This window comes from Mustela erminea, chromosome 7, assembly GCF_009829155.1.
Source record: "Mustela erminea isolate mMusErm1 chromosome 7, mMusErm1.Pri, whole genome shotgun sequence".
Lineage (NCBI taxonomy): Eukaryota > Metazoa > Chordata > Mammalia > Carnivora > Mustelidae > Mustela > Mustela erminea.
Genome location: NC_045620.1, coordinates 105866868 through 105893683, shown reverse-complemented (window position 1 = coordinate 105893683; position 26816 = coordinate 105866868). Strand labels below are relative to the sequence as shown.

Sequence of the window (26816 nt, the reverse complement as noted above, 5' to 3'; positions counted from 1 at the left end):
CATACTTTTCAAGATCAAGAGTTATCCAGAAATCTGAAGTGTTTCATATGTTTTATCTTCATCTGATATCTTCATTTAATTGGCAGGTGTTTTCCTGTTAAGCCCTTGATTTTTGCAGTAATTCAACAGAGGATTAAATTATTTCTCTCCTAGCTTATCTTTGACATTGCCCTATATCTTTCTTGGTTGAAGAAAACTTCAACCAGTTTCAGTCAGATCCTTCTGCTGGAAGTCTATTCCAAAAGAATACTTGAAGACCCAGAAGATGAACGGGAGAAAGGCATGAAAAGGCAGGTTATAAAAGGAGGACAATTGACCAAGCTTCCTGGTGATCAGAGACATGCACGTGAGGGCGTACCACACTGCTGTTTTCTCCAACCAATCAGCTCATGTTTAAGAGCACGTTGAAGTCCCAGTGTTGGTGAGAACAAAAGAGGCACTCTTCCATGTTGCTATTAGGCTGTGCGTGATTCCACGTCTGGGACTATCTAAGATAATAATCCTAAATACAGAAGAACTTCAGGGCATAAACGTTTTCATTAGTACATTATTTATTATAGCAATAATGTTGGAATCTAAATTTTCAACAATATGAAAATGATTATGTAAATCATGTTCTGGCCACTCAATGGGGAATTATATAGCTTTTAAAATTGTACTTACAAGGGTTTATTACAGAAATTAAAAACTTATGATATGATAAGTAAAAATGATATAAAACTATATATACAATGGGATTACAATTTGGTATTTTTACAAAAAGAAAACAGGGACTCCTGATTCTGCTATGAGGGAATGGCCCTATTCCTCCCAGGTCCTCCCTCTTAATAAACGAACACTCTGGACATAACACAACAAATGAGCATAGGAAACCTCTGAAAGGGAGAAAGACGAAGGCAGGCTGCCTAGGGAGCTTGGAACTGGAGGAAGGGAAAGGCAGCAAGTTGTCTGGGTTTCCTTATTGCCTTCCATATATCCTGGGTAAGGGCATATGTATGCCCTGAATCTCTAATAGGTAGAGACAAACCAAGAAAAACCTTGTTCTCCCTACCCAAAGGATAGGGAAGATGGTGGCCTAATGATTTAAAAAAACCAAACCAAACAAAAACCTTTCTAGCTATATTCTCTGTACATCAGTCAAACAAAATGGAAAAACTGAACACACGCATACATGCACCAATTTCAGCAGGACCTGGCAGAAACTGATCTCTCACCTGACTTCTGATCCATGGCAGAGTCAGACATTGGTAGCCGGTGGTAACACTCCCATTACTCAATGTGGTGCTATTGGTGGGGCTGAGCAGGGAACCAATCTTTTCTACCCCTGCCTAGTGGAAGCAAGTAGAACTTTGATTTTCATCAGGGTAATGTCAGCAGGGCCCATTGGTAAGCTAAGCCTCCATTTCTACTTAGCAGCAACAAGACTGTTGTAAGGTGAAACAGATTACCAGTACCCTTACCCCTTACCCCAGTGTCAGCATGATCCAGTGGAGAGTTGATCCCCCACCTCCACAACTAGAATGAAGGTCATCAACTAGACGGACCCAGGAGGTCTGATAAAAAAAATGAGAAGAGTCACCGATATTAGGAATGAGAATGGGTATATCATTAGTTATCTTGGAGGAACTAAGAAAATGATGAAGGAACACTAGAAAATAACTTTACGTTAATAAATTTGATGACTTAGTCAGATTGACCAATTCCCCAAAATTGCAAACACCCAGATCTAACCAACTTGAATAGTCAACCTGAATAGTCCTATAATCTTACAGAAATTGAATTTTTAATAATAATAAAATGCTTCCCCCAAAAAATCTCTGGGCCAAGGTTTCATTGGAGAATTTATCAAACACTTAAGGAAAAATTTTATGCAGTCTCTCCCAGAAAATAGAAGAGAAGAAAACACTTCCCAACTCATTTTTTTATTTTATTTTATTATTATTTTTTTTATAGACAGAGAGCATGCATGAGCTGGGGAAGGGGCAGAGGGAGAGAGAGTATCTTAAGCAGGCTCTATGCCCAGCACAGAGCCCAATGTGGTACTCGATTTCATGGCCATGATATCATGACCTGAGCCTAAATCAAGAGTGGAATGTTTAGATGCCTGGGTGGCTCAGTTGGTTAAGCGGCTGCCTTTGGCTCAGGTCATGATCCCAGCGTCCTGGGATCGAGTTCTGCATCAGGCTCCTTGCTCTGCAGGGAGCCTGTTTCTCCCTCTGCTGCTCTGTCTGCCTGTGCTCACTCTCTCTCTCTCTCTCTCTGACAAATAAATAAATAAAATATTTTTTAAAAAAACAGTGGAATGTTTAACCAGCTGAACCACCAAGGTCCCCCCAATTCATTTTATATAGTTTGTATTACTCTGATACCAAAAATAGATACTACAAAAAAGGGAAGACTACATATCAATAACTCTTACAAATTTAGATGTAGGAATCTTCAACAACATATTAACAAATTGAATCTGACAATGTATAAAAATAATTATACACCACAGCCAAATGGTATTTATTCCTGATAGGCAAGACTGCTTCAGCATTCAAAAATCAGTTGATGTAGTTTATAATATCATCAGACTACAGGAGAAAAAAAATCACATGATCATATTGGTTTATACACCTAAAGCTTTTGACAACGTGTTGATGCAAATTCTTACCAAACTGGAATAGGAGGGAATTTTTGAACTTGATAAAGAATATGTACAAAAAATGTAGCTAAGGGCGCCTGGGTGGCTCAGTGGGTTAAGCCGCTGCCTTCGGCTCAGGTCATGATCTCAGAGTCCTGGGATCGAGTCCCGCATCGGGCTCTCTGCTCAGCAGGGAGCCTGCTTCCTCCTCTCTCTCTCTCTGCCTGTCTCTCTGCCTACTTGTGATCTCTCTCTGTCAAATAAATAAATAAAATCTTTAAAAAAAAAAAAAAAAAAAAAAATGTAGCTAACATCATGCTGACTGGTGAAATACTGAATACTTTCCTCCTAAAAGCAGGATTAAATCAAGGATGTCCATTGGCACTACTGTTATTCAACATAGACCTAGAAGTTATATCAGTATAATAAGGCAAGAAAAAGAAATTAAAAGACAGAGGTAATAGAAGGGAAGAAATAAAAACTTTTCCTGTTTGCACATTATGTGATTATCTACATAGAAAAATCCATGGAATCTACCCCAAAACTCTAGAACTGAGCTCATAAGACTCCAGGATATAAGATCAATACACAAAAGTCAATCTCATTTCTGTGTACTAATAACAGATGTGAAAACTTAAACACACAATATCACTTACAATTGTTCCAAAGAAAAGGACATACTTAAGTGTAAATCCAATAGACATGCGTAAGATCTATGTGCTGATAATTACAAAATGCTTCAAAGAAATAAAAAAAAGTCCTAGATAAATGGAGAGACATACTGTATTCATCAGTTGGGTGACTCTGTGTAGGAAAATGTCAATTCTGCCCAAACTGATCTACACATTTAATGAAATTCCCATCAAAATCACAACAAAGTTTTCTGTAGACACAAGCTTATTCTAAGACATAATCAAGATGGTGAAATAGGAGTTTTCTGCCATCTTATGCCCAAAGAACACCAATTCTGATAATCATCCAAGGATGATAGTGTCTCTGTGTAAGTCCAGAAGTCCAGTGAGGTTCCAGCACACCGTTTGAGCAAAAAGTTTGAGATTGGATGCATTAAAGAGGGTAAAAGGAACAGTTTCACTTCACCTGTGTCGGCCCTCCCTTAAGACAGCACAGCTCAGTGAGAAGAGAGACCTTTTGGCATGCAATTTCTCCCACAGGAGGAGTGGGGAGTATGTGAGTGAACACCCAGCTTACCCAGTTGTGTGGGGGCACTGCCCAAGAGGCCCATTTCTTTCTCCTCTCACTGAGACTTCTGAGGTGTGTTACATGACATAGAGTGCAAGCAGCAGCTGGGAGAATAGCAGCCACAGCTCTCAGAGGACAGTGATTGGACGTGGATCCTCCTAACTGCTTTGCAGACTCCTTCAGGAAACCCACTTATGAGCCACTGGGGACACCTCACTTACAGATCTCCGTGTTGGTCCACAGGCTCCCACAGTGCTCTACATGCCTCGGTCACACACGTCACTACACCATGGTCAGTTATCAGGGTTCATTCCCAAGGGCAGCCAGAGCCAGCCTTCGCAGTCAGCTAGTGAACACATACAGAAAGCCAAACTGACTCTGTGGGATTGGAAGAAAGCACACAAACTTGAGCAGTCACTACCACCCCAGGGGGAAGTAAACAGAAAGCTTTAAGCACTAATCCTGCTTTTGTAGGATCAAAAGAAATCATACAATCTTAGAAACTATTCCAGAAGAGGGAATAAGATGTGTGGAACATGTGTATCCATAAAAGGTCTGAGAAAGCCTCAGAATTCATACAGGGCTGATGGAAGGTATTTCTCTCCCAAAGCCAGTCAGTAAAGACTAGAGGAGGTGAATTCTTCAAATGTGAAGACAGCAATGCAAGACTTCAAGGAACATGAGAAATGAAAGATATGTGACACCACAAAAGGGAAACAATGATTTTCTAGTAACTGACGCCAAAGAAATGGAGATCTGCAATTTTCCTGATAAGTTATTCAAAATAGTTGTTTTAAGGAAGCTCAGTGAACTATAAGAAAACCCAGAAAGATAATTCAATAAAAGCAGGAAAACAATACACTTTAAAAATGAGAAATTTCACAAAGAAATAGAAATCATTAAAAAGACTCAAATAGGGGCACCACCTAGGCTCAATCAGTGGACCATCTGCCTTTGGCTCAGGTCATGATCCCAGGGTCCTGGGATCCAGCCCCAGGTTGGGCTCCGTGCTCAGCAGGAGTCTGCTTCTCTCTCTCTCCCCCTGTTCATGCTCTCTCTCTTGCTATCTCTCTCTATTTCTCTCTCTCTCTCTCAAATAAATAAATAAAATCTTTTTTAAAAAAGAATCAAATAGGAATTATGGAGTTGGGGAACATGGTGAATGAAATGAAAGATGCAGTAGAGAACATTAACAGCAGACCTGACTGAGCAGAAAAAGAATTTGTGAAGGAGGAAAAAAAAAACCAGGTCATTTAAATTATCCAGTCAGAGGAGAACAAAGGAAAAATGAAGGAAAAAGAGTGAAGAAAGCCTCTCTGAACTATGGGACACCAATAAGAAAAGTAACCTATGCATGTTGGAATCTCAGAAGGAGGAGAGAGGGAGAAAGGAGTAGAAAGTTTATTAAAGAAATAATGGTTGAGAATGTCCCAACTCTGGGGAGAGATTTGGATATCCAACTTCATCAAGCTCATAAGCCCTCCAAACCTTTCAACTCAAAAAGATCTTCTTCAGTGTATATTATAATAAAATTGTCTAAAATAAAAGACAGGGTGGGGCGCCTGGGTGGCTCAGTGGGTTAAGCCGCTGCCTTCGGCTCCGGTCATGATCTCAGAGTCCTGGGATCGAGCCCCGCATCGGGCTCTCTGCTCAGCGGGGGGCCTGCTTCCTCCTCTCTCTCTGCCTGCCTCTCTGCCTTCTTGTGATCTCTGTCAAATAAATAAATAAAATCTAAAATAAATAAATAAATAAATAAATAAAATAAAAGACAAGGAATTTTAAAAGCAGCAAGAGAGAAAAATTCCTCAAATACAAGAAAACCTCCAATAATGGTATCAGTGGATTTTTCAGTAGAAACTTTGTAGGCCAGTAGAGAGTGAGAAGATATATTCAAATGCTGGAAAGAAAAGAAAAAAACCCTGCTAAACAAAAATATTTAACCTGAAAAAGTTGTTCTCCAGGGGCACCTGGTTGGCTCAGTGGGTTAAATAAGCCTCTACCTTTGGCTCAGGTCATGGTGTCAGGGTCCTGGGATCGAGCCCTGCATCAGGGTCTCTCCCTGACAGGGAGCCTGTTTCCTCCTCTCTCTGCCTGCCTCTCTGCCTACTTGTGCGCTCGTTCTCTCTCTCTCTCTCTCTCTCTCTGTGTCAAATAAATAAATAAATAAATAAATCTTTAAAAAAAAAAAAAAAGTTGTTCTCCAAAAATGAAGGAGAATTACAGACTTTCTCAAGCAATAAAAGCTGAGGGAATTCATCACCACTAGACCTGCCTTGCAAGAAATGATGAAAGGAGTTCTTCAAGCTGAAATGAAAGGATGCTAATTAGTAACATGAAAGCATATGAAAATATAAAACACAATAGTAAAAGTAAGCATATAACCAGATTTAGAATATCCTAATACTGGAATATGGTGATATGTTAAACATTCAACCCTAGTATAAAAGTTAAAGGACAAATTATTAAAAATAATTATAATAATTTTTTAAGGGATACACAAAATAAAAAGATGTAAATGATGACCTCAAAAACAAAATGGGGAGGAGTAAAGACGTAGAATTTTTTATGTGATGGAGTTCAAAATAGACTGTTATATCTTAACAGTATTTTCTGTAAGACCCGTGATAATTACAAAGCAAAAAACTGTAGTGGACACAAAAAGTAAGGAGAGACAATCAAAGTGTATGTTTATGGAAAATCATCAAATCACAAAAGAAGAGGGCAAGAGGGGAAAAAAGGAACAAGGGAACTACAAAAGAGCCAGAAAACAATAAGATGGTATAAATAAATCCTTACATATAAATAATTATTTAAATGTAAATAGATTAAATTCTCTAGTCAAAAGGCATAAAGTGGCTAAATGGAATAAAAATAAAAACAAAACAATACCCAACTATATGCTGTATATAAGAGACTGACTTCAGCTTTAAGGACACCTACAGGCTCACAATGAAGGGGTGGAAAAGATTCTCCATCCAAATGGAAACCAAAAGGGATTAACGATAGCTACACTTACATCAGACAAAATAGAATTTAAGTCAGAAAATCTAACAAGAGACAAAGAAGGTCATTATATAATGATAAATGGGTCAATTTATGAAAAGGTTATAATAATTATAAATATGATGCATCCAACATTGGACTACTTAAGTATATTAAACAAATACTAATAGATCTGAAAGGAGAAATAGTGCAATATTTGTAGGCAACTTTAATATCTCACTTTCAGTAATGGATAGATCATCCAGATGGAAAAGTGATAGGGAAACTTTAGACTTGAAATATACTTTAGACCAAATGGACATAACATATACAGAACATTCCATCCAATAATAGCAGAATGTGCAATCTTTACATATGCACATGGAATATTCTCCAGAATAGATTGTGTGTTAGGCCACAAAACAAATCTTTGCACATTTCAGAAGATCAAAATCCTACCATCTATCTTTTCCAATTGTATATTTTTTATATGAGACTAAAAACCAATTTTATGAGACTAAAAACCAGTAACATACCCAACAGTGAAAGGTTGAAAGCTTTTCCTCTAAGATTGGGAACAAGGCAAGGTGCCCACTGTCACTACTCTTACTCTTCATAGCGCTGGAAGTCCTTGCCAGAGAAATTAGGCAAGAAAAAGAAAAGGCATATAAATTAGAAAGGAAGAAATAATGTTTCTGTTTGCAGTTGATGTGATCTTGTATATAGGAATCTAAAGAATCTGCCAAAAGTTGCTAGAACCAATAAATGTATTTAGTAAAGTTACTGGCTACAAAATCAATATAAACAATCCAGCTGCATTTTTGTACGCTAACAACAAAATATCTGAAAAAGAAGTAAAGAAAGCAATCCTGTTTATAATAGCACCAAAGACAATAAAATACCTAGAAATAAATAAAACATCTGAACACTGAAAACTATATGACTTTGATGAAAGAATTTAAAGAAGGCACAACAAATAAAAAAAATATTCCATGCTCATAGATTGGAAGAATTAATGTTGTAAGATGTTCATACTGAATCTATAGATTCAATGTAATTCCTATAAAAATTCCAATGGCATTTATCACAGATAGAAAAAAGAATCCTAAAATTTGTATGGAACTGTAAAGGACCCTGAATAACCAAAGCAATCCTGAGAAATAACAAAGCTGAAGGCATTACTCTTTCTGATTTCAAACTATATTACAAAGTTATAATAATCCAAACAGTGTGGTACTGGTGGTACTGGCATGAAGAAGGACATATGGACCAAAGGAACAGAATGAAGAACCCAGAAATAAATCCATGCATGTCCAGTCAACTAATATTTGGCAGAGGAGCTAAGAATACTCAATGGAGAAAGGATAATCTCTTCAATCCGTGGTGCTGGGAAAACTGGATGTTGACATGCAAAAAAATGAAATTGGACCCCTGTCTTACACCACTCACAGAAATTAACTTGAAATGGATTAGACACATAAACATAAGACTTGAAACTGTAACACTTCCAGAAGAAAACAGGGGGAAAGTTCCTAGACATTGGTCTTGGCAACAATTGTTTTAGATATGATACCAAACACAAGCACCAAAACTGAAAGTAAAGAAGGACTGCATCAAAGTAAAAGGCTTCTTCTCAAAAAGAAACAACGAACAAAAGAAAAATTCTAGAATGCTATATAAATGCAATTGTACAGTATGGGAAAGAATATTTGCAAACCATGTATCTGATAATGGGTTAATATACAAAATATATAAGGAAATTATACAACTCATTGGCAAAAAAGAAAATAACCCAAGTTAAAAATGAACAAAAGACCTGAGTAGTTTTCCAAAGAAGAACTGAAAATGGCCAACAGATACATGAAAAGGTGCTTAACATTACTAATCACCAAGGAAATACAGTTGAAAACCACCATGAGATATCACCTCACACCTGTTAGGATGGCTTTTGTAAAAACAGAACAAAACCAAAACATAAAACATATTAGCAAGGATTCAGAGAAAAGGGAACCCTTGTGCAATGTCAGTGAGATTGTAAATTGGTACAGCCAATATAGAAAACAGTATGGGAGGTACTTCAAAAAATAAACCTTGACCTAAGTTTCCTTATAAAAGTTTTAACTCAAAATTAACTACTTAAATATAGAACATAAAATCATAAAAACTTTCACAAAAAATTTTTAAGAGAAAATCTTTGAAAGCATGGACTAGAAAAAAATTTTTAGATTTGATATCAAAAGCACAATTCATAAAAGGAAAAATTGGAAAACTAGACTTTACCAAAATTAAAACCTTCTTCTTTGTGAAAGACCATGAAGAGAGATGAAAAGACAAGCTAAAAACTGGGAGAAAATACTTGCAAACCATGTATCTGACAAAGTCCTTGGGTTCAGAAGATATAAAGAATTCTCAAAACTCAACAGTAAAAAACCATCCAATTATGAAATAGGCAAAAGTCATGAACAGACATTTCCCTGAAGAGGACATTCCAATGGCAAATGTGAACATAAAAAGATAAGCAACATCCTTAGCTGTTAGGGAACTACAAATTTAAACCACATTGCGATACTACCACAAACCTATCAAAATGCTAAAATTTTAAAAATATTAATAATATTTTTATTATGCCAAAGGAAGCAGAGAAACTGTATTACTCATACATTACTAGTGGGTGGATAAAATGTTACAGCCACTCTAGAAAAAAGTATTCAGTTTCTTAAAAAACTAAGCATGTGCTTACCATAAAACTCAGCAATTATACTCTTGGACACTTATTCTCAGAGAAATGAAAATGTGTACTTGTGCCAAAACCTGCACATGAATGTTCATAGTCAGTGTATTTGACACAACCCCAAGCTGGAAACAACCTAAATGTCCTTCCCTCGGTGACGGGGTAGCCTGACTGATGTCCATACCACACTCACCAGTAAAACACAAACACCTGTTGACTCTCAGCAACCTGGATGCAGAGTGAGAGAAACCAATCTTAAAAAGTCCCATACTGTACAATTGCATTTATATAGCATTCTAGAAATAACAAAATCATGGTGATGGAGAACGGGGTCAGCGTCGTCAGGAGTGAGGGAGGGAAAAGAGAGGGAAGGGGCCGTGATTATACAAAGGTAGCATGAGGGATCCTTGGGAAGGAACTGTTCGATATCTTGCTTGTGGTGGTGGTCACATAGAGGTATGCATGTGGTAAAACTGAACAGAACTGTGCACACACATGCACACATGCACACATACATAACTGCATGTAAAACTAGCAAAAACTGAATGAGCTCTGTGGATTGTACCAGCACCATTTTTCCTGGTGGAGATATTGAAACAGTGCTGTGTTTTGGAAGATGCTATGGTAGAGGGTACATGAGATCTCTCTGAATCATTTCTTACATCTGCATTCTTAAACTTGCATAAAAATAAAATTAAAAAAAAAGAAAAATGAGCATTTGCATTGATAACTTTAAAAAATATATTAAAGATATATTAAACTACTGGAGATTGTTATCTTTATGAGGTAAAGACTCTGGATGCTTGAAAAGATTGATATTGAAACGAATTTTTTATAATGGAAAAACTTTTATGAAAAATTGGCTAACTTAAAGAATAATACAGACATTTTTGGAATGGTATTCAGTTATAAGTTTAGTCCACTGAAAACTAAAATGTTAGGTGGCAGCTCTCTCCTGCCCCCTTATTATTTTAGCTTTAGGGATATCTATAGTTAAGTAAATAATTTAGGGGGAATTATTTAAGAATTGCCATTTAATTTGGGCTAGATTAATAGTTGCCTGCTCTTTGGTCTCCCCCCTAAATGTTGCTTTAAAAAAAACCTCTCCTTAAGAATATTCGGTAATCAGAGGGACACTTGGGGAGCACAGTTGGTTAAAGTCAGATTCTTGGGTTCAGCTCAGGTCATGATCTTGGGATCCTGAGTCTGAGCCCTGCATTGAGCTCTACCCTTGGCATGGAGTCTGCTTGAGATTCTCTCTCCCTCTTCTTTTGCCTCTCCTGCTCATACGAGCACATTCTCATGCTCTCGCTCTCTCTAAAATAAATAAATAAATATTTTATTAAAAAAAAAAAAGAATACTCAGTAATCAGACATTGTACTAATTCACATTCTCCATTCCAGCTGGCGATCCAAGTGTGTGAGGTTTTTCAACAACTTTCTCCTCTGGGAGTATGTTTTAAACGTTAGCATGTGGTTCGGCATCATCTGAGTCTGAAATTATGATTCAGCGCTTTAATTGCAAAGCTTTAGCTTGTGGGCAAGATGGACAGATGGTTTAATCTACTTAGGGGATGGTCACAGTTTCTAACTATGAATGAACATGGAAGCCTAGGCAGAGACGGGGACTACTTGCTATTTGTCATGTAAATGAGAGAATGGGCAATGAGAGGGAGGGACTGCGGACCATGGTGGGGCCCTAATGGAGGGATGCTGGGCAAGAGGGAGGCTGAGCCCCTGCTCAGGTGGACATGTGCCAGGACAAAGAGACAGAGCATCGCTGCAGTAAGAGCCCATGTAAGGACTTCATGCCCAGGCTGAGGAAAGAAGCCAGCAATGGCTCAGTCTGCCAGAGAGGAGATAATCAGCAACCTTAAAACCAGATGGTAATGACCTTCTTTGGCCAGTTTTCCAGACAGACATCACTCAGACACGTGCTAGACAAACACAACCTTAAGCCATGACTGAAGTTTATTCTTAGGCAGAAAGACTTGTTTTATAAGTAGTATGTGTCAGGAGTCCCCAGATCACCCTCGGGTTTGGGGTGTTCTCTTGGACTCATATGACCCAGCATGTCACCATGGTCATGGTTAGGATTTATTGTAGCAAAATGATAAAATATGAAATCAGCAGAGATAAAAGGCACATGGGGCAAAGTCTGAAGGAAACCAGACATGAGTTTCTAAGACTCGTCTCCCACTGGAGTTACACAGGACATACTTAACTCTTCGGGCAATAACCGTGACAGTGTATGTGAACTACTGCTTAGCAGGAAAGTTCGTTGGACACTCAGCATGTAAGGTTTTTATCGGGGGCTGGTCATGTAGGTTCTCTCTACATAGCATACCTCAAAATTCCAGACTTTCAGGAGGAAAACAGGTGGGCAGCATAAACCATATTGTTTGCATAAATAGTTCAGGCACAGCAAGCCATACTTATTAGTCAGGAAATGGTGGGAACTCTCCCCAAATCCAAGTTCCCAGATGCTAGCCAAGGGCCATCCTTTCAAGCAGGACTTTCCAGGAATAGCAGTCTTTGGCCTGCTGTGCTAGCTCCTTTCTGCAGTGGTACCATAAGATGCCCTTCCTGATTTCATTGCTAGGAAGAAGGAAGATTAAAGATGTGGTGGGTGGGGAAGTGATCCAAAGGCATCCAGAATTAGGAAGAAAGATGATATTTAGACACTACAGCATAAATAGGAGGACTGGAAACCCAAGGAAGGACTTCTGGTTAAGGAGGATGACATGAACACCCATATTACTGCTCCTCCCTCCTCAAATCCCATTTCAGTAGCTGGAAGAAAAAAATAGAAAAGAACAGATCTGCAGGGGGACTGGCAGTGGAAGAGGAGCCATCAGAGGACCAAGGAACGTGACTTCTTTCTGGAGAATGGAAAGCAGATGGGATGGAAATGATGGGTCAACCCAAGTGGAGAGGGCTGGAGGTGAGGGTTGTTACTTTGGGTTATCTCTGAAAAGACACTGAGTCACAAGGGTTGAGAGCAGGAAAGGGACTGGGGCAGAGAACCAGGCATCTCTGTCAAGCCCTGCCTAGCAGCAGGATGGCTGGGCTCCTACATCAGAACCCTTGACTACACTTGTAGCATCTGCCACAGCTCTGGAAACTGCTTTGGGTGAGAGACCAAGACCTCTCCGCACATTAGCTTTGTGCTGGGGAGAGGGTCAGCCTGCCTGCTTGCCACCAGTTGACACACCCTACAGGAAACCTGTCAGATGACAGGTCCTATTTTGTACCTAGAGCTTTCAGGGCACCTGGCATCACACAGAGTTAGGAAAGGTGGCTCTGGCTGCCTGCAGTGGTCAACCTGGCCTTCTACGTGAGTGTTGGAATCTGACCATACTGGGGAGGCTTCCTTTCTCTGGGCTGGATTTTGCTTCAATTGTACTTCCTGATGCAGAGATAGAAAATTAAGGAGACTAGGGGACAGCAGAAACTGGTCAGTGAATTTCATAGTATTCCAGTGTTACCTACGGTGCTTTCAACCCTTTGCCGCATGTTGAGACTCTAGCGATCTTCAAAGTGGTAGTACTGCTGTCCCATGATTGAGGAGAGGGGGAAAGAGCAGGCATGCACTATCGAGTTTCTGCAGGCTTTACATATTTCCCTTTAAGTAAGACTAAAGGTCCTCTGACCCTTTCATTATTTTCCTGGGGCAGAGGTTGTAGGCCCTTGGTGAAATTTAATTATGTCCTCCACCAAATCCAATTATGACCCACACCCATGAAATCCCATTATAACTTTCTTTGCTTCATTAGAGAAACAGCAGAACAGGTGCCTTCCTAATCCACTCTGGCAGATTTCCTAAAGAGTATCAGTCAGCGGCTTTGCATAGATTGGTCATTACTCTTCTTTGCAGGCAGAGCAAATATGCAAAAATGCAAATGACCTGTGGTCTAACTTGCTTAAAGACCATGTAAGTATCTGGCTTCCTGTAAGAAAGTTGATTCCTTAGAGATTTTAGGCCCCCAGGACCATTTTCCCAAGGACATTCAGATATTTTTATTCTGTTTTTCTTGTTATTTCCAGCTTTTACTTAGGAAAATTTCAAGTAGAAATTTTGAGAGAAAAATGGAAAGACTAGTACAGTAACACTTGGATTATATTCTCCATTTGAGTAGATTCTCCACTTCCAAGTGTCAGTACTTTGCTATATTTAAATGTCCTCTTTTTTTTTTTTTTTTTTTTTTTTTTTTTGAAAGAGAGAGAGAGAGAGCGCACACACATGGCGGGGGTGGGGGGTGGTTGGAGGGCAGAGATGCAGAGGCAGAGAGAGAGAGAATCTTAAGCAGGCTCTAAGCCCAGCATGGAGCCCAAAGCAGGGATTGATCTCAGGTCCCGAGATCATGTCAGGAGCAGAAATCAAGAGTCAGACGCTTAAGTGACTGAGTCACCCAGGTGCTCCTGAATGTCGTCTTTCTTATTCTGTGCATGTGTGTGTGTGCATGCATACACGCATGCTTGTGTAACCATGTGAAAGTAAATTGAAGACATCTATAAAAACTTCAGCATTCATTTTCTAAAATAAAGACAGTTTCTTACTGAGCACAATACCATTATCATACCTAAGCAAATGAACAATAATTCCATAATATTTTCTAATGAGGATAAGCAGACATTTAAGGAAAATCAACAACATGAAAATGAAGGAGCAAGATTAACAAACAGCTGCTGGTACTGAAAGAAACAAAACAGAGAAATGAAAACTAATTAGTATCTTTAGATATTGTGACAACATTCTCATCTATAAAACAAGAAGAGCCTGCTATGAAAAATGAGCATTACATTAAACTATAGTAACCATAGTGCAGAGAAATACAGTATATTAAAATTAGACATTTGCAAAATTTTAAAATTTTGTTGAAGGAAAATTTGAGAAAACTTCTTCAGACTGAAGATCAGAAAAACCAAGTGAAGAGAAATAAAGAGGAAATAAAAGATACAGATGATCAATCAAGGAAATCAATGACATTCCTGAAAAAGAAAACAGAGAATACAGACAGGCAGACAAAATTAGAGAAATAAAAGAAGAAAACTTCCCACATCTGAAGAGGGACACAAGTTTTGAAATTGGCAGGACTCACTGGAAAGGGTCACAGCCTAAAAATAGCCTGGAGAATTTCAGATCACTGGCTAAGGACAAGAAGAGGGTCCCCAAACCTTAGACTGAAAAAAAAAAAAAAAATCAGATTACTTACCAAGAAAAGAGAACAGATTGTCTCAGCCCTTTTAGCAGCAATGCTGAGGGCTAGAACAACAATTTTCAAGTCTGACACACCCACACATCCCTGGAGATGCTGTTCAAGTTCAGATTCTGGGGTGGCTCGGGAGTTCTGCATTTCCAGCAAGCTCCCAGGCGATGCTGAGACTGCTGCTCTGCTGACCACATGTCTAGTGGCAAGGATCTAGAATAAAATGGAACAATGTCTTTAGAATTCAGAGGAAAGTCATCCTGAATGTAAAATTTCATAGCTAGCCAAATTATTGATGAAATATGAGGTAAAAATAAGACCTACAGATATTCAGTTGCTCAGTAAGTTTTCCTGCCATGTGCTTTCTGAATAACATCACTTGTAGATGAAGGGCAGAAAAGCAGAAAAGGAATTAAGTATTAGAAAGACATGTATGCTTTCTGGAGCTAATCCAGGAGCATGTATAAAGAAATATCTGGATAGTAGTGGTGTGGTGAGCCTGGAACACAATTAGTCCCAATTAGAACAGGAAGTCAGAGGATCAAAAGAATGGCTTCAGAAGGAAATGACTTTGGCTCTACAAATAGAGTGATTAAAAGGCAGGAAGATCTTAGTGATGTGATGGAAAAGGCATATGTTTCTTCTTGAAACAAGGGGGGGAAAGTCCATTAAGATTTCAGGAAAAACAAGACCGCTCAAGAAAAGCACGCTCCAGATATGAAGCAAACTAAAACATGACAGGAGAATCTGTTTCAACTTGACGCTTGGAAACGTTTCCTTCTAGCAGAACAAAACCCACTTAAAAATGGTTATTTATGGAGTGAGGTCTTAGAAGAAAGGGATTGGGCAAGAGACTTCTACTTTTTATTTAAGACCGTTTAGTATGGCTTGAATTTTTAAAATTGGGTGTATTTAAAAAACATTTTCTTAAAAATACCTTCTTTAAATACGAAAGTGAAGAAAGAGAAGGAATGAAGAGTAACAGAGAAAGGAAATCCTTTCTAAAAGGGAGAACAAAGACCAGTGTATTTCTCGGTCCTTGTCTCTGTCTCTCTCTCACACACACACACACGTACACACACACGCACACACACACATGCACACCCCTCACCCTCTAGCCTTAGCGATCTCCCTACCCCTTACCACTGGAGAGAATTCCACATTCTTCTCCCAGACACATAGGACCTCAGGGGCTAGAATGGTGCCTTGGGACCCGAATGATGTTAGGTGAGGGCAGGACCTCAGGCTGCTAAACCAGGACTCCCCCTGCTCCTGGAAGGACCACACAGTAAACCAGAAACCAGAAAGAACATTCTCTCTGGGGCTCCAGCCTTCTGGCTATAGCTGAGCAGCAGATGAAGACATTGAGATGGCAGATGGAGAAAAATACAGATATCCCTGAAATCAAAGGTAAAGGTTGGGCCAAACCCAATCTCAGGGCCATGGAGCATCAGTTCTGAAGTGCCTGAGATCTGGATGGCAAGAGGAGCAGCAGGTACAGAGCGGGTGGGGCTGTGGATGGCGCATCTGTTTACCCGAAGGATCAGTTGCTTTCCTAATCTGAGGGCTCTTGGAGAGAGAGAACAAGAGGGTAAGCTGAGGGCCTGCTTGACCCAGCAGATCAGGGGCAAGTGGTTCAAGGGATGTTCCCTAAGACCTACAGATGGGAAGTTACACCCAGAATCACTTCCAGTGATGGCAACAAAAACCAAGGGGAGTTGTGTGGAATGAGACCAGAGAGGCAGGCAGAAGCTCAGGAGCCGGCCTAGTGAAGGCTATGAAGGCCATGAGTAGAACTGCCAAGGGTGGGCTTGGGACCCAGTCTCACCCTGGCCTCCAGGCCAGGGTGGTGGCATTGAAATGGAGTGGGGAGGACAGCTTGCAGTTCTGCTTAGGGAATAGAACTGACATGAAGCATTTGCAAAATGTGCTCATTTGGGGGACCTTGGAGGGACTTTCGGGTGATGCTCTCCCAGAAAAACTAAGCAAAGTAATTCGAACAGGCATTCTATTTTTCTATTTCTAAACCCAATGACCAATACATGAAGCTGGCACCAGTTTTTTCAAAACCAGATGTTTTAGCATCTAAATATTGAAAGGTCTCCCCTAGGGCTCCACGTGTGAGGTTTTGGAGAAAGGGAGCCTTCCGAATCTGGCCCACTTGTTTATCCTTATTCCTTCACTTCCCAAGGTGACTTCATTTTCTCTACAGAGAGATTGGTTTTGGCATTGTTTTTCAAGTTGGGATCTACGAGTTCTTTACGAGAATGTGTTAATTATTTGTTTCAACTTTGATGATAATCTAAACAGAAATAGTCTAAGTACGTTATGTAGATTGTCTAGATAACACCATAGACCTGGAGGCTGCCTGCCTTAGGATTCCCAACTTCGTCTTTACATTTACGGGCCCTTTGGCAGCAAATAATATCACCTTGGTCACCAGGAACCAATGAGAAGAGAACAAATGTAGGTTTTCTATGACCAAAACTATGTGTTTGTGCCAAGTGAGGCCAAGGGGTGCTATGTTGTGCTGCTGAAGGAAGATTTCATCATCAGAGATTGGGAGGAGAAGGGCCTCTTTTCCCTGAGCCCTCTGGGGCATGGGCATAACCCATCCACAGGAACCTGCATGGCCGGGGAGGGCCAAGTTCATGCTGCAAAACAGTCTGCCACATGGTATTAGGGCTGTTGATATGAATCTCATTAGTTTTATAGTTTTGCTTGTATTTAATTTCATAGTTTATAATTGAATGAGAGCCACAAACATAAGGTGTTTATATCTAGTTAAATGTTTGAACATGTTCAAGCAACATTATAATTTGAAACAACTTAAGTCAACATTGAGGGTTAAGGAGAATTTTTGTTTTCCTTCGGAAAGGGTTTGTGCCTTACTCGAGATATGGAAGACTTCACAGGATTTCTTTTTTTAACATTCTCCTCCTTACCATTTATTTATGTATTTATTTAGTCACAGATGTAAAGCCTTAGTTGCTTTGCCTTCTGAATAAAAGAAAGTAAGTATACCAGTGATATCTACTCCAAGCAACTCCGCTGGACATTTTGTTGTTAGGGGGTGGGCTTCAGGAGAGGCCAGACATGTGTGTGCGCTGCAGGGAAACTTGCTGTAAAAGGCAGATAGAAATGTGTGGAGGGAGGGATGGGGAGGGCTTAGAAGGCAAGGGTTGGGGGATGGGCCTGAGAAGACTTGGGACAACAGCAGCAGCCCCACACCGGGGAAAGTGGACAAGCTAGATTCAGGAAGGTCACCTTGGACCCAGCTGCCAGTGACAGTAGCAGTCAGGACACAGTTGGCTGGCTGTAACACAATATCCGCCAACGTGGCATAAACCATAAGAACATCTCATCCTCCATGGTAACCCCAGAGCTGGCTCAGGGGCCTGTCTGTCCTTAAGGCCCAAGCCTCTCTCCAGCACTCCATTCCACCAACATTGGAGTGGTTCCAGGGTGGTCTCATCTGCATCTTAGAAGGGATTCCAGAAACCTTGCCCAGAAGCCCTCAGCTGAACTCCTCTGAGATCTCACTGGCCAGGACCGTACAGTTGGCCAAGGCCCTTCATGGGATCTGGGGGTGAGCGCTGGGCATTCTCCACCTCTTTAGTGAGAGAAGGTTTGGGCCAGAAAGCAAAGACTGTATGGGGGCCAAGGGCAGCGAGTCGTAGACAGATGACCAGTAGCACCTGTCCTACAAAATAAGTATGCTCCTGAGCTGGGTGGGCTCCACCATTCAGGAAGAACTGGGCTGGCCACGGGTGGCTGGTTGATGAGACCAGGAAATGGAAAGGGACAGAGGTGGGAGTCAGGGGCCACTCCCAGGCTCCTTACACCGCATGGGGATCTTTGGCATCCTTGGATGAGGCCCACGACAGGGGTTACCAGACCAGGGGTCTTCACGGCCAGGCAGAGACCCACGTTACTGTAGCAGAGCCCTGTAATCTCAGAGCACCGTGGGGACTGGGGCAGAATGTGGGCTCCTGCCCTCTCTGAGGGGCTGTTGCTGGTTCCTGCCCACTGACTGCTGCCTCAAGGGAACGTGGGTTCAGGCTTCCCAGAAATTCCAGGTTTTCAAGAGAAGAGGAAACACATCATTTGTTTTTTAATGTGAAAGGGCAGGCAGAGGGAGGTCAAAGAAAACATGTTTGTGGGGTGCACTGAGCCATAGAGCCTGGCATCAGTAGGTGCAGACCTCCTAGCCCCAGCTTGCTTACCTCCTTTGGAAGCTTCTGCTCTAGCAAACATGGTCCCAGAAGCTCATGGGTGAGGTGGTGTCCACCCCTGGGAAGGAGTGAGGAGAGACGGTAAGCTTTAATAATTCCCTTCCTGCAGTCCAGCATATTCCTGAGAGTTTGCCTGCCAGGCTTTAGGGTTTGGGGCTGACCTCTAGCTGCAGGAAGTCCTCGCATCTGATCAGTCACCTCAGAATCTGCAAAGGACAGGGCTCTGTGCAGGAAGACCTCCAAGGAGGCCAGGGAGGCCGGCCTCAGGGACCAGGTTTGCCCATACTGACTGAAGATGAAACCCTTGGCCCAGCCTCTCTGAGCCCCCACCTGCTCCTCGAGGATCGCCCGCACCTTGTAGGACTCTTGTAGGACGGACTCATGTCCGTCAAGTGCTCGGCACACAGGAGAGGTTCACTCAAGGCTGTGTCCTGTTGTTTCTTCTTCTCCATTTGATTACAAATTCCACGGTCAATGTGTTCATCATTTTATTTATATAGTTTCTTTAATAGAGTCCACATTTCTATAGAGCTTTATTTATACAGCATGAAATAGAGACAAGTTCCTTGTCTCTTGGAGGTCCCCTTCCACATTTTAAAAGTGGGGGTCATAACCCAGACTCTATAGGGATGTTGTAAGGATTAAATGAGGGAACACCGGCAAAGCGTTAACTGTGGTTATCGGCACATATAAGGAAAAGCTTAGTAATGTTAACTTGTTGCAGATATAGTGCAGGGCACATAATAGATGCTCAGTAAGTGCTTCGTGGGTGCCTGTGATGCGAGAGGCCTTGTTTGAGCTGGGCCAGGCAAGGGGCTTTCCTTGCAGCTATGGGCAGTGTTTCCAAAGCGGAGTCTAGATCAGGGCAGAGGCAGAAAGCAGGAAGGCTGTGTCCAGCGCAGAGCAGAAGACTGAGTCAAATCTGTGGAAGGAGAGCAAGGCCCAGGTGGGAGAACCAGGGGCAGCCTGGGGCAGCAGCAGCTCAGGGTGAGAGACAATACATGGCAGGAGCAGCCTGATTTAATGTGGTCCAGGTGCCTAGCATGGCCTCTGAGGCTCTTCACAGCCAACCCCTGCCTGCTGCCTACTCTGGGCACCCATGCTTCTCCATGCTTGTGCCTTTAAAAGTGTTCCTCCTGCAGGGTGAAAGCCCTTGTCTCCTTCCCCTGTTCCATCTCAGAGACAGAACTGTGGTCAAGTGCAAGGGGCTTGGTTGCTAGTGCCCTTCCCTGCACCGCCCCCTACCCTGCCCAGTGAACTCTGAATTTCCCTCTGTCACCCTCATCCTGTTACTCTGTCCTACTGACTTTCTCCCCAGCTCACTGGCTTCTTGCATTCTCTTGGTACCCCCAGTGCCCAGCACGGAGCCTAGAGCACAGGAGAGGCAGGGTAGGTGTGGAATTATTAAAAGCATGGGCTCTGGGCTTAAGTCCTAGCTCCACCACTTCCTAGCTATGCGAGCTTGGTGACCTGCCTAACCTCTCTGGGCCTCAGTTGCCTTATCTGGGCATTGGAATGATTCTGTTAACTACCCAGAGTTGTCAGGAGGATTAAATTAAGTCATTCCATGTAAAGAGTTTGGAACAGATCTTAACCTTAGTAGGTGCTCAAAAAAAATGGCATTTGTTACTATTAGGTATCGAACACATGAATGAACGAATGAATGAAGGTTATCTGTGCCACTGAAGGGACAGATGTTTCTTATTCATCTCTGTAATCCCCACAATACTCAAGAATGGCGGTAGGTGTCTTGCACACAGTGCGTGCTCCATAAAGGTGGGTGGCATGAAGAGAGGAAACCACAGGGTTGTGCTTTATTTCCTCCTGGGAGGAGACATTGGGATAATAAGTTAAATTTGATCCAGATTTAACCAAAAAACCAACCAAAAAAAAAAAAAAAAAACCCAAACCAAAAAACTGACCACTCCTAAGATCTACTTAGTGCATGAATTTTTGCTGGGCTTACATCACTGCTTTGGATCCGTCTATCCTGCTAAAGTATAAAGTTCAAATCCATGTTTAAGGTCCAACAATTACTCAGAGCATTGTACCTGTGGGTTTCTGTGTTAAACAGCTCTTCCTCTCTTCTCCTCACCCCACCTCTCCCCTCCCCCTCCCTCCCTGCCTCACTTCCTTCCTTCCTTTTCTTCTAGCCAGGGAATTTGCCAAGAAATCTCACCTTGATGGGATGTCCAGCACCTAAAAGAGGAAAAATGTAAAGGGCTCGGGGAATCACATCCACTTGGCTTTTTCTTCCGTCTCACACCCCGAGTGACACCTGAGCTGCCCTCAGAAACCTAGGATGCTGGATGTTGATGTAATAGGAATGTGGGACACGCAGTGACATTTGTGTCGGCAGTGCAACTGAGACCCTGAGGGCTGGGTCCAGCTTCATGGGGTGAAACCTAGACAGTCATATTGGACATCACACTCAGAAGGACCGGTGCTGGGGTTTAACATGCCACTCTCAGCATCTTGAAATTCTTTGTAATTTTTGAGCCAGAGGCCCTGCATTTTCATTTTGTGCTGGGCTCCAAATGATGTAGCCGGTCCTGCCTAGGGCATGATTTGGGTCCCAGTGCCATAAGAGCAGCCACTTTGAACGGCCCCATCACCCCATGTGGTGCAAGCCTGAGTGCAGCCCCATTTCCCGGCTTGTCCTGGTTACATAATGGATGATGTCTGGTGGCTTTTCCGTAGACACCATGTTTTCTATTCTAATTGGCTCTCAATATTTTTATCTTGGCAGCAGATACCACTTATTAAGGCTTTTTCATCCAAGTTTCACTGTACCTGGCATAAATCAGTGAAATACTTAGTATGTAGAAATGCTAGTTGCTTCATAGGTGCCTTGAAAAGCCATTTGACCTAAAAATATATATATAACTTTTATTGATGTTATATAATCACTGTTGCCTGATGCATATGATATTCATTATAAATGCACGTTTATGATGTCATTATTCTGCACAATTTCTTAGACTCATAGTTTCCAAATGTTGGCTGTAGATTAGCTTGATTCCTCCTACAGATGGGATCTTTTTTGAAAAGGCAAGCGCACTGCTCTTCTGACTACCCAGTCCCCCAAAGTTCCCCTAAGAAAGGGGCTCCTGTGCAGGTGCACTGGGGATTAATCAAGTATATAGAAGAAAATAGTATTCATATTTAGAACCAGAGAACGGAGTAAATAACCACAGAAACAACACGACCACAAAAACGGTCACCTAGAAAGAAATAACTTCACAAGTTGTCACAAGAAAATCTTGTGAGTATTCAAAACACCAGACTTAGAGAAGGATGTAATCACTTGTATTGTAAAAAGATAATATATCTTTCACTTGACAAAATGATCAACTACTAGGTTTGTTTTCAACTAATGAAATCTCTACTAAAGTAAAATTGTATTGAATTTCCCGATTTTGGTAATCACTATTGCTGTGTAAGATACCATTCTGGGGGGAATCTGAGTCATAACTACATAAAACCTCTCTGTACTATTTTAGGTTTTCAACTTTTTGTGGGTCTGTAATTATTTTAAGAAAGGAAGTTAAAATTTTTATATACGTGTATGTACACATACACACACACCATAGCATACTATAATGTATTTAGGAGCACATCTATGAGTGAAAACAAGCACTTTTTTGTCACATGCCCAGTCAAGATGGTGACTGGTCTCTTTGCCTCTCTCTGGTCATTTATCAAATAAAGTATTGGGTTTAGAAACTGTAATGCCCAAACCCCAGCTAATGGTAGCTGATAGCTTCAGTCATTTAATCTTTCACCGAGGGAGTATCAACAGCAGGAAATAAACTCATTTTTAAGATCATATTTTCTTGTCTTATGACCTAGAAAAGGAGGAACGATGCCAGGAGCAAGGAACAAAAAAGAAAGAAAAGGGAGCAAAGATCCAAAATGACTAATCTGCCAGAGCCCGATTTGTCTGTCCTTTCTCTTAAGTTTAGCACCTGATCTGGATTATTACATCATTCCAATTTTAATTCTAGTTAGAGTGAATTTTTTTTCCAATTTAAGTTGCTTAAATTGGAAAAGTGGAAGTAATGACAAAAGCTAAAGGAATTGTTAAGGAATTGAACCGATTGGATAAAACATTGAAAACAGGAAGGAGATTTATTTATTTATTTGTTCATTCATTCAGGAAGGACTCTTCTGCTCTCAACTCTGTGTCCTCTGTTGTCTGACGCTTTTAAGGATAAACAAACCATAATCTCTTAGCATTTTCCTTCCAGACAGTAGAAAGACAAGAAACCAGGAGACAAGTTGCTTTGCTCTGTATCATCAGGCATCAATAAATGCTATGAAGAAATAGAAATGTAAAGATATGGAAGGGTGGAAATCTGAGAAAGGAATCTTTAATGCTTGGAATGATGTTGCTCTTGTAACAAGAGGGAGATGGAGTTAAAGCCGTCATAAATCTAACAGATAAGCAAACACAAACAGTTTCAATCTTAATCTTAGTGATGTGTCAGTGAAACTTGATTGCTATATGATTTTAATTTTAATTCTAGTTAAAATGAGTTAATTTCCCCCCATTGCTGGGAATGTTTTAATTTTTACACAGATTTCGTATAGCAACAGACATAAAAATCTTCACATCCTTTGATCCGTGATACTGTACTGTGATTCTGTTTGTTTTTTTAATTTTATTTTTTTATTTGAGAGAGAGGGGCGGGGGGAGGAGCAGAGAGAGAGGGACAAGAAGACTCCTGCTGAGTACAGACCACCCCCCATCCCCAATGCAGGGCTTGATGCCAGGGCCCTGAGTTCATGACCTGAGCAGAAATCAAGAGTCGGGTACTTAACTGACTGAGCCACCTAGGTGCCCCAGTACTGTGATTCTTATAGATACTGAACCCAAGGGTGCCTGGATGGCTCTGTGGGTTAAGCTTCTGCCTTCGGCTCAGGTCATGATCTCAGGGTCCTAGGATCGAGCCCCACATCTGGCTCTTTGCTCAGCGGGGAGACTGCTTCCCCCTCTCTCTCTGCCTGCCTCTTTGCTTACTTTTGATCTCTCTCTGTGTATCAAATAAATAAATAAAATCTTTTAAAAAAAAGGTACTGGAAAAAAAAAAAGGTACTGGAGGTAATGCCCTCTTTTTTATAAAAAATATTTTGTAATACCCCCTTTACTATCCCGAAGTGAAATATAGATAATACAACTTAATCTAGAGATATAATTTCAAGAATTCAAGACAATACTTAAAAGAAACAAAAGGAATTTATAATAAACATAATAATATAGAGGACAATGCCTGCATCTATGCATGGGATTACCATGGCAGCTTCTAGCAGACTGAGGCCCTACGTTAGGAACCTGTCATAACTGGGAACATCATACCAGCTTTCATGTGGCTGGTCTAAAGCAAGTCCTATGGCCTTCTCTAACCTTAGGGGGCAGGGAGCTTAAGCCATCCATAGGCCCAGATGGGAGGAACCTGAAAGCTTTGGTGTAACTGAGTTAGGCTCTGCTCTATCAGTTGGCTGTATGGGTTTTAGTACCTGGCTTTGACAGGACACTGACTGTGGCATAGTCTTCTGTGGGTCAAGACTGAATTGCATGACTGGCTCTGCCCAGCACTGCCAGCAAAGCTCCCCTAAGCAAATATGCCTTGATAAGTTTCCAGCATCCCTCTCATAGGCAGGGTCACCCTTTATAAAGATTTTTGCATCACTTGGATCATGAGATTTATTCTCTGGTAATAACCAGAAAAAAAGGGGGGGTAGGGGACAATGAATGCTCTTTGTCTAATATATTGATATCAAAACAATTAATGACAGTATAAAATTGGAAACAAGCCAAATATCTAAGTGAATGGGAATGTCTAATTAGCTATGATGGTTCCAAATACCTAAGTGAATGGGAATGTCTAATTAGCTCTGATGGTTCCAAACAAAAATATTATACAGTTATTAACCAGATAACTAGAATCAGAGACAGCAATGTGAACCAAAATGTCATTTAAGATATACTGTTGATTGAAAGTATATATATCATTTAACATCATCTCTATAAAAACATCAATGTATCTCAAACAAAGAAGAAAATATTCTAAAGTTAGTTTTGTATGTGATTGAATCAGCTGTTTGTTACTATGTAACAAACCACCCTGAAATGGAGTAATGTAAAACAAAACCCAGTTGTCAGCTCATGGTTGTGGGAGTCGAGGGTTTGGGCTGGGCTCACAGGGGGTCGTTCCTCTGCCGGCCTAGTAGGCCCACTTGTACCATGGCAGTCAGCTAGAGGCTTGGCAGGATGTTTGGTCCAAGGTCGTCTCACTGACATGTCTAGTACTTGCTGCCAACTATCCCTTGGGCCTCTGTCTGTAGCAGGCTAGACATGGACACCTTTTTAAAGCAGAACCGGAAAACATGCAGTAATTTAGGGCAAATTATAACTTTAAAGCTGCCGGGGGAAAAGATTGATGGAGCTTGTTTTATGTATACATTTTAATTCTGTTCCCCAAAGGCCTAATCAACCATAGAATATTAGAGGCAAAAAAGAAAACAGACCATCCATCTATCTGGATCAGGGACAGCAAGTAGGTTTTATCTGAAGTGTCAGCTAAAATACTGGGTTCCAAGACTGGCCTTAGAGGCTGACATCTCAGGTGGGAGAGAGAGTGGTAAGTAGTTAGCTAGTTAGTCAAGTGAGCCGTGGGGGAGGGATTGACAGTGGTAGGGTAAGCACCACCCCTTTGCCATGGCAAACAGAGACCTCTGGGAGGATGGGGTTTCTATTTGATGCTTTCCAAGGTGTTTGCTAGAAGCAACTAGCCCTTAACTGGCTGCAGCATTTCAAGACACTCTAGCTTTTTTTTTTTTTTTTTTTTTTTTTTACATTCTTGACAAATGACTGACAAATCATCAACTGTCTGGCCAGGTTGTGGTGCGGGCACTGCTGGCTCAGTACAGCAAACAGCATAAAGAGAAGCCACTGGTCAGCTGCCTCCGAAACTGGGCGGAATCTGGGAGGGACAAGCTGAGAACCAGGTACGTAACTGCTTAGGCCGGGACCACCCTTGGCCCTCGGTTTCTTATTACTGGGTCTGGGCGTAGGGAGCCTTGTCACAGCACAGCTCCCTCTTGTTGAAATTTTAAATATTCCATTTATGCAAACAGTCCACAACTAGGTAGCATCATGCTCCCACTCCCCAGCTGGAGAACCAGAACATTGATGATTCTGTTCTTATTCTACTCTGTTCCTTCTTTATTGTGTGTTCACTATTCCAAACACATCAGAGGTTTTAATCCCCCAAACTCCATGAAGTTGGTTATTATTTCCATTTTATAGATGAGAAAACTGAGGCATAAAGGTTAAGAATTTTGCCTGGGGGTATGTGCTAATAAGCGACAGAGCTAGGATTTAATCCCAGGTAATTTGGCTTCAGGATCCATGTTTTGCTTATTTGTATTGATTTTTTAGAATTTTCTTTAGGCTTAATAAATAAGGAGTAGTGTATGTGGTATTCTGTAGCTTCCTGTTTTCACTCTACTTTGTTTCTAAGATTCATCTAAGTTGTGATATGGGTAGATGAAGAACTGTTCTCTTTGTGTATCATATTTCATCATGTGTATATACCCCAATTTACTTATCCATTCTAATCTCCGATTTCAGTGGACACTTGGATTGTATTTTTGATATTTGGTAAAAAGCTCTTATGAAAAATCTTGTATGTTCTCTGGGGAATATGTCTAAGTTTCTACAGGGCCTTCAAATTTAGTTGCAGTGACTCAGAATAAGAAATAAATTTTACATCAACCACTGACGCCCACACATCCATAGAGGCAGACACCACTGAAGCAAACATCTC

The 26816-nt window shown here is 41.1% G+C and overlaps 1 protein-coding gene across 2 annotated transcripts in view; it reads left to right on the top strand.

Moving 5' to 3' along the window:
* The window catches only part of ACOXL (acyl-CoA oxidase like), a 358121-nt gene that overhangs the window by 219918 nt on the left and 111387 nt on the right, over positions 1-26816 (top strand). For both annotated transcript variants that reach the window (XM_032352781.1, XM_032352780.1), the window contains one exon: positions 25886-25995. In XM_032352781.1, coding sequence (XP_032208672.1) covers positions 25886-25995 — 110 coding nt within the window. The remainder of the gene's footprint in view (positions 1-25885; positions 25996-26816) is intronic.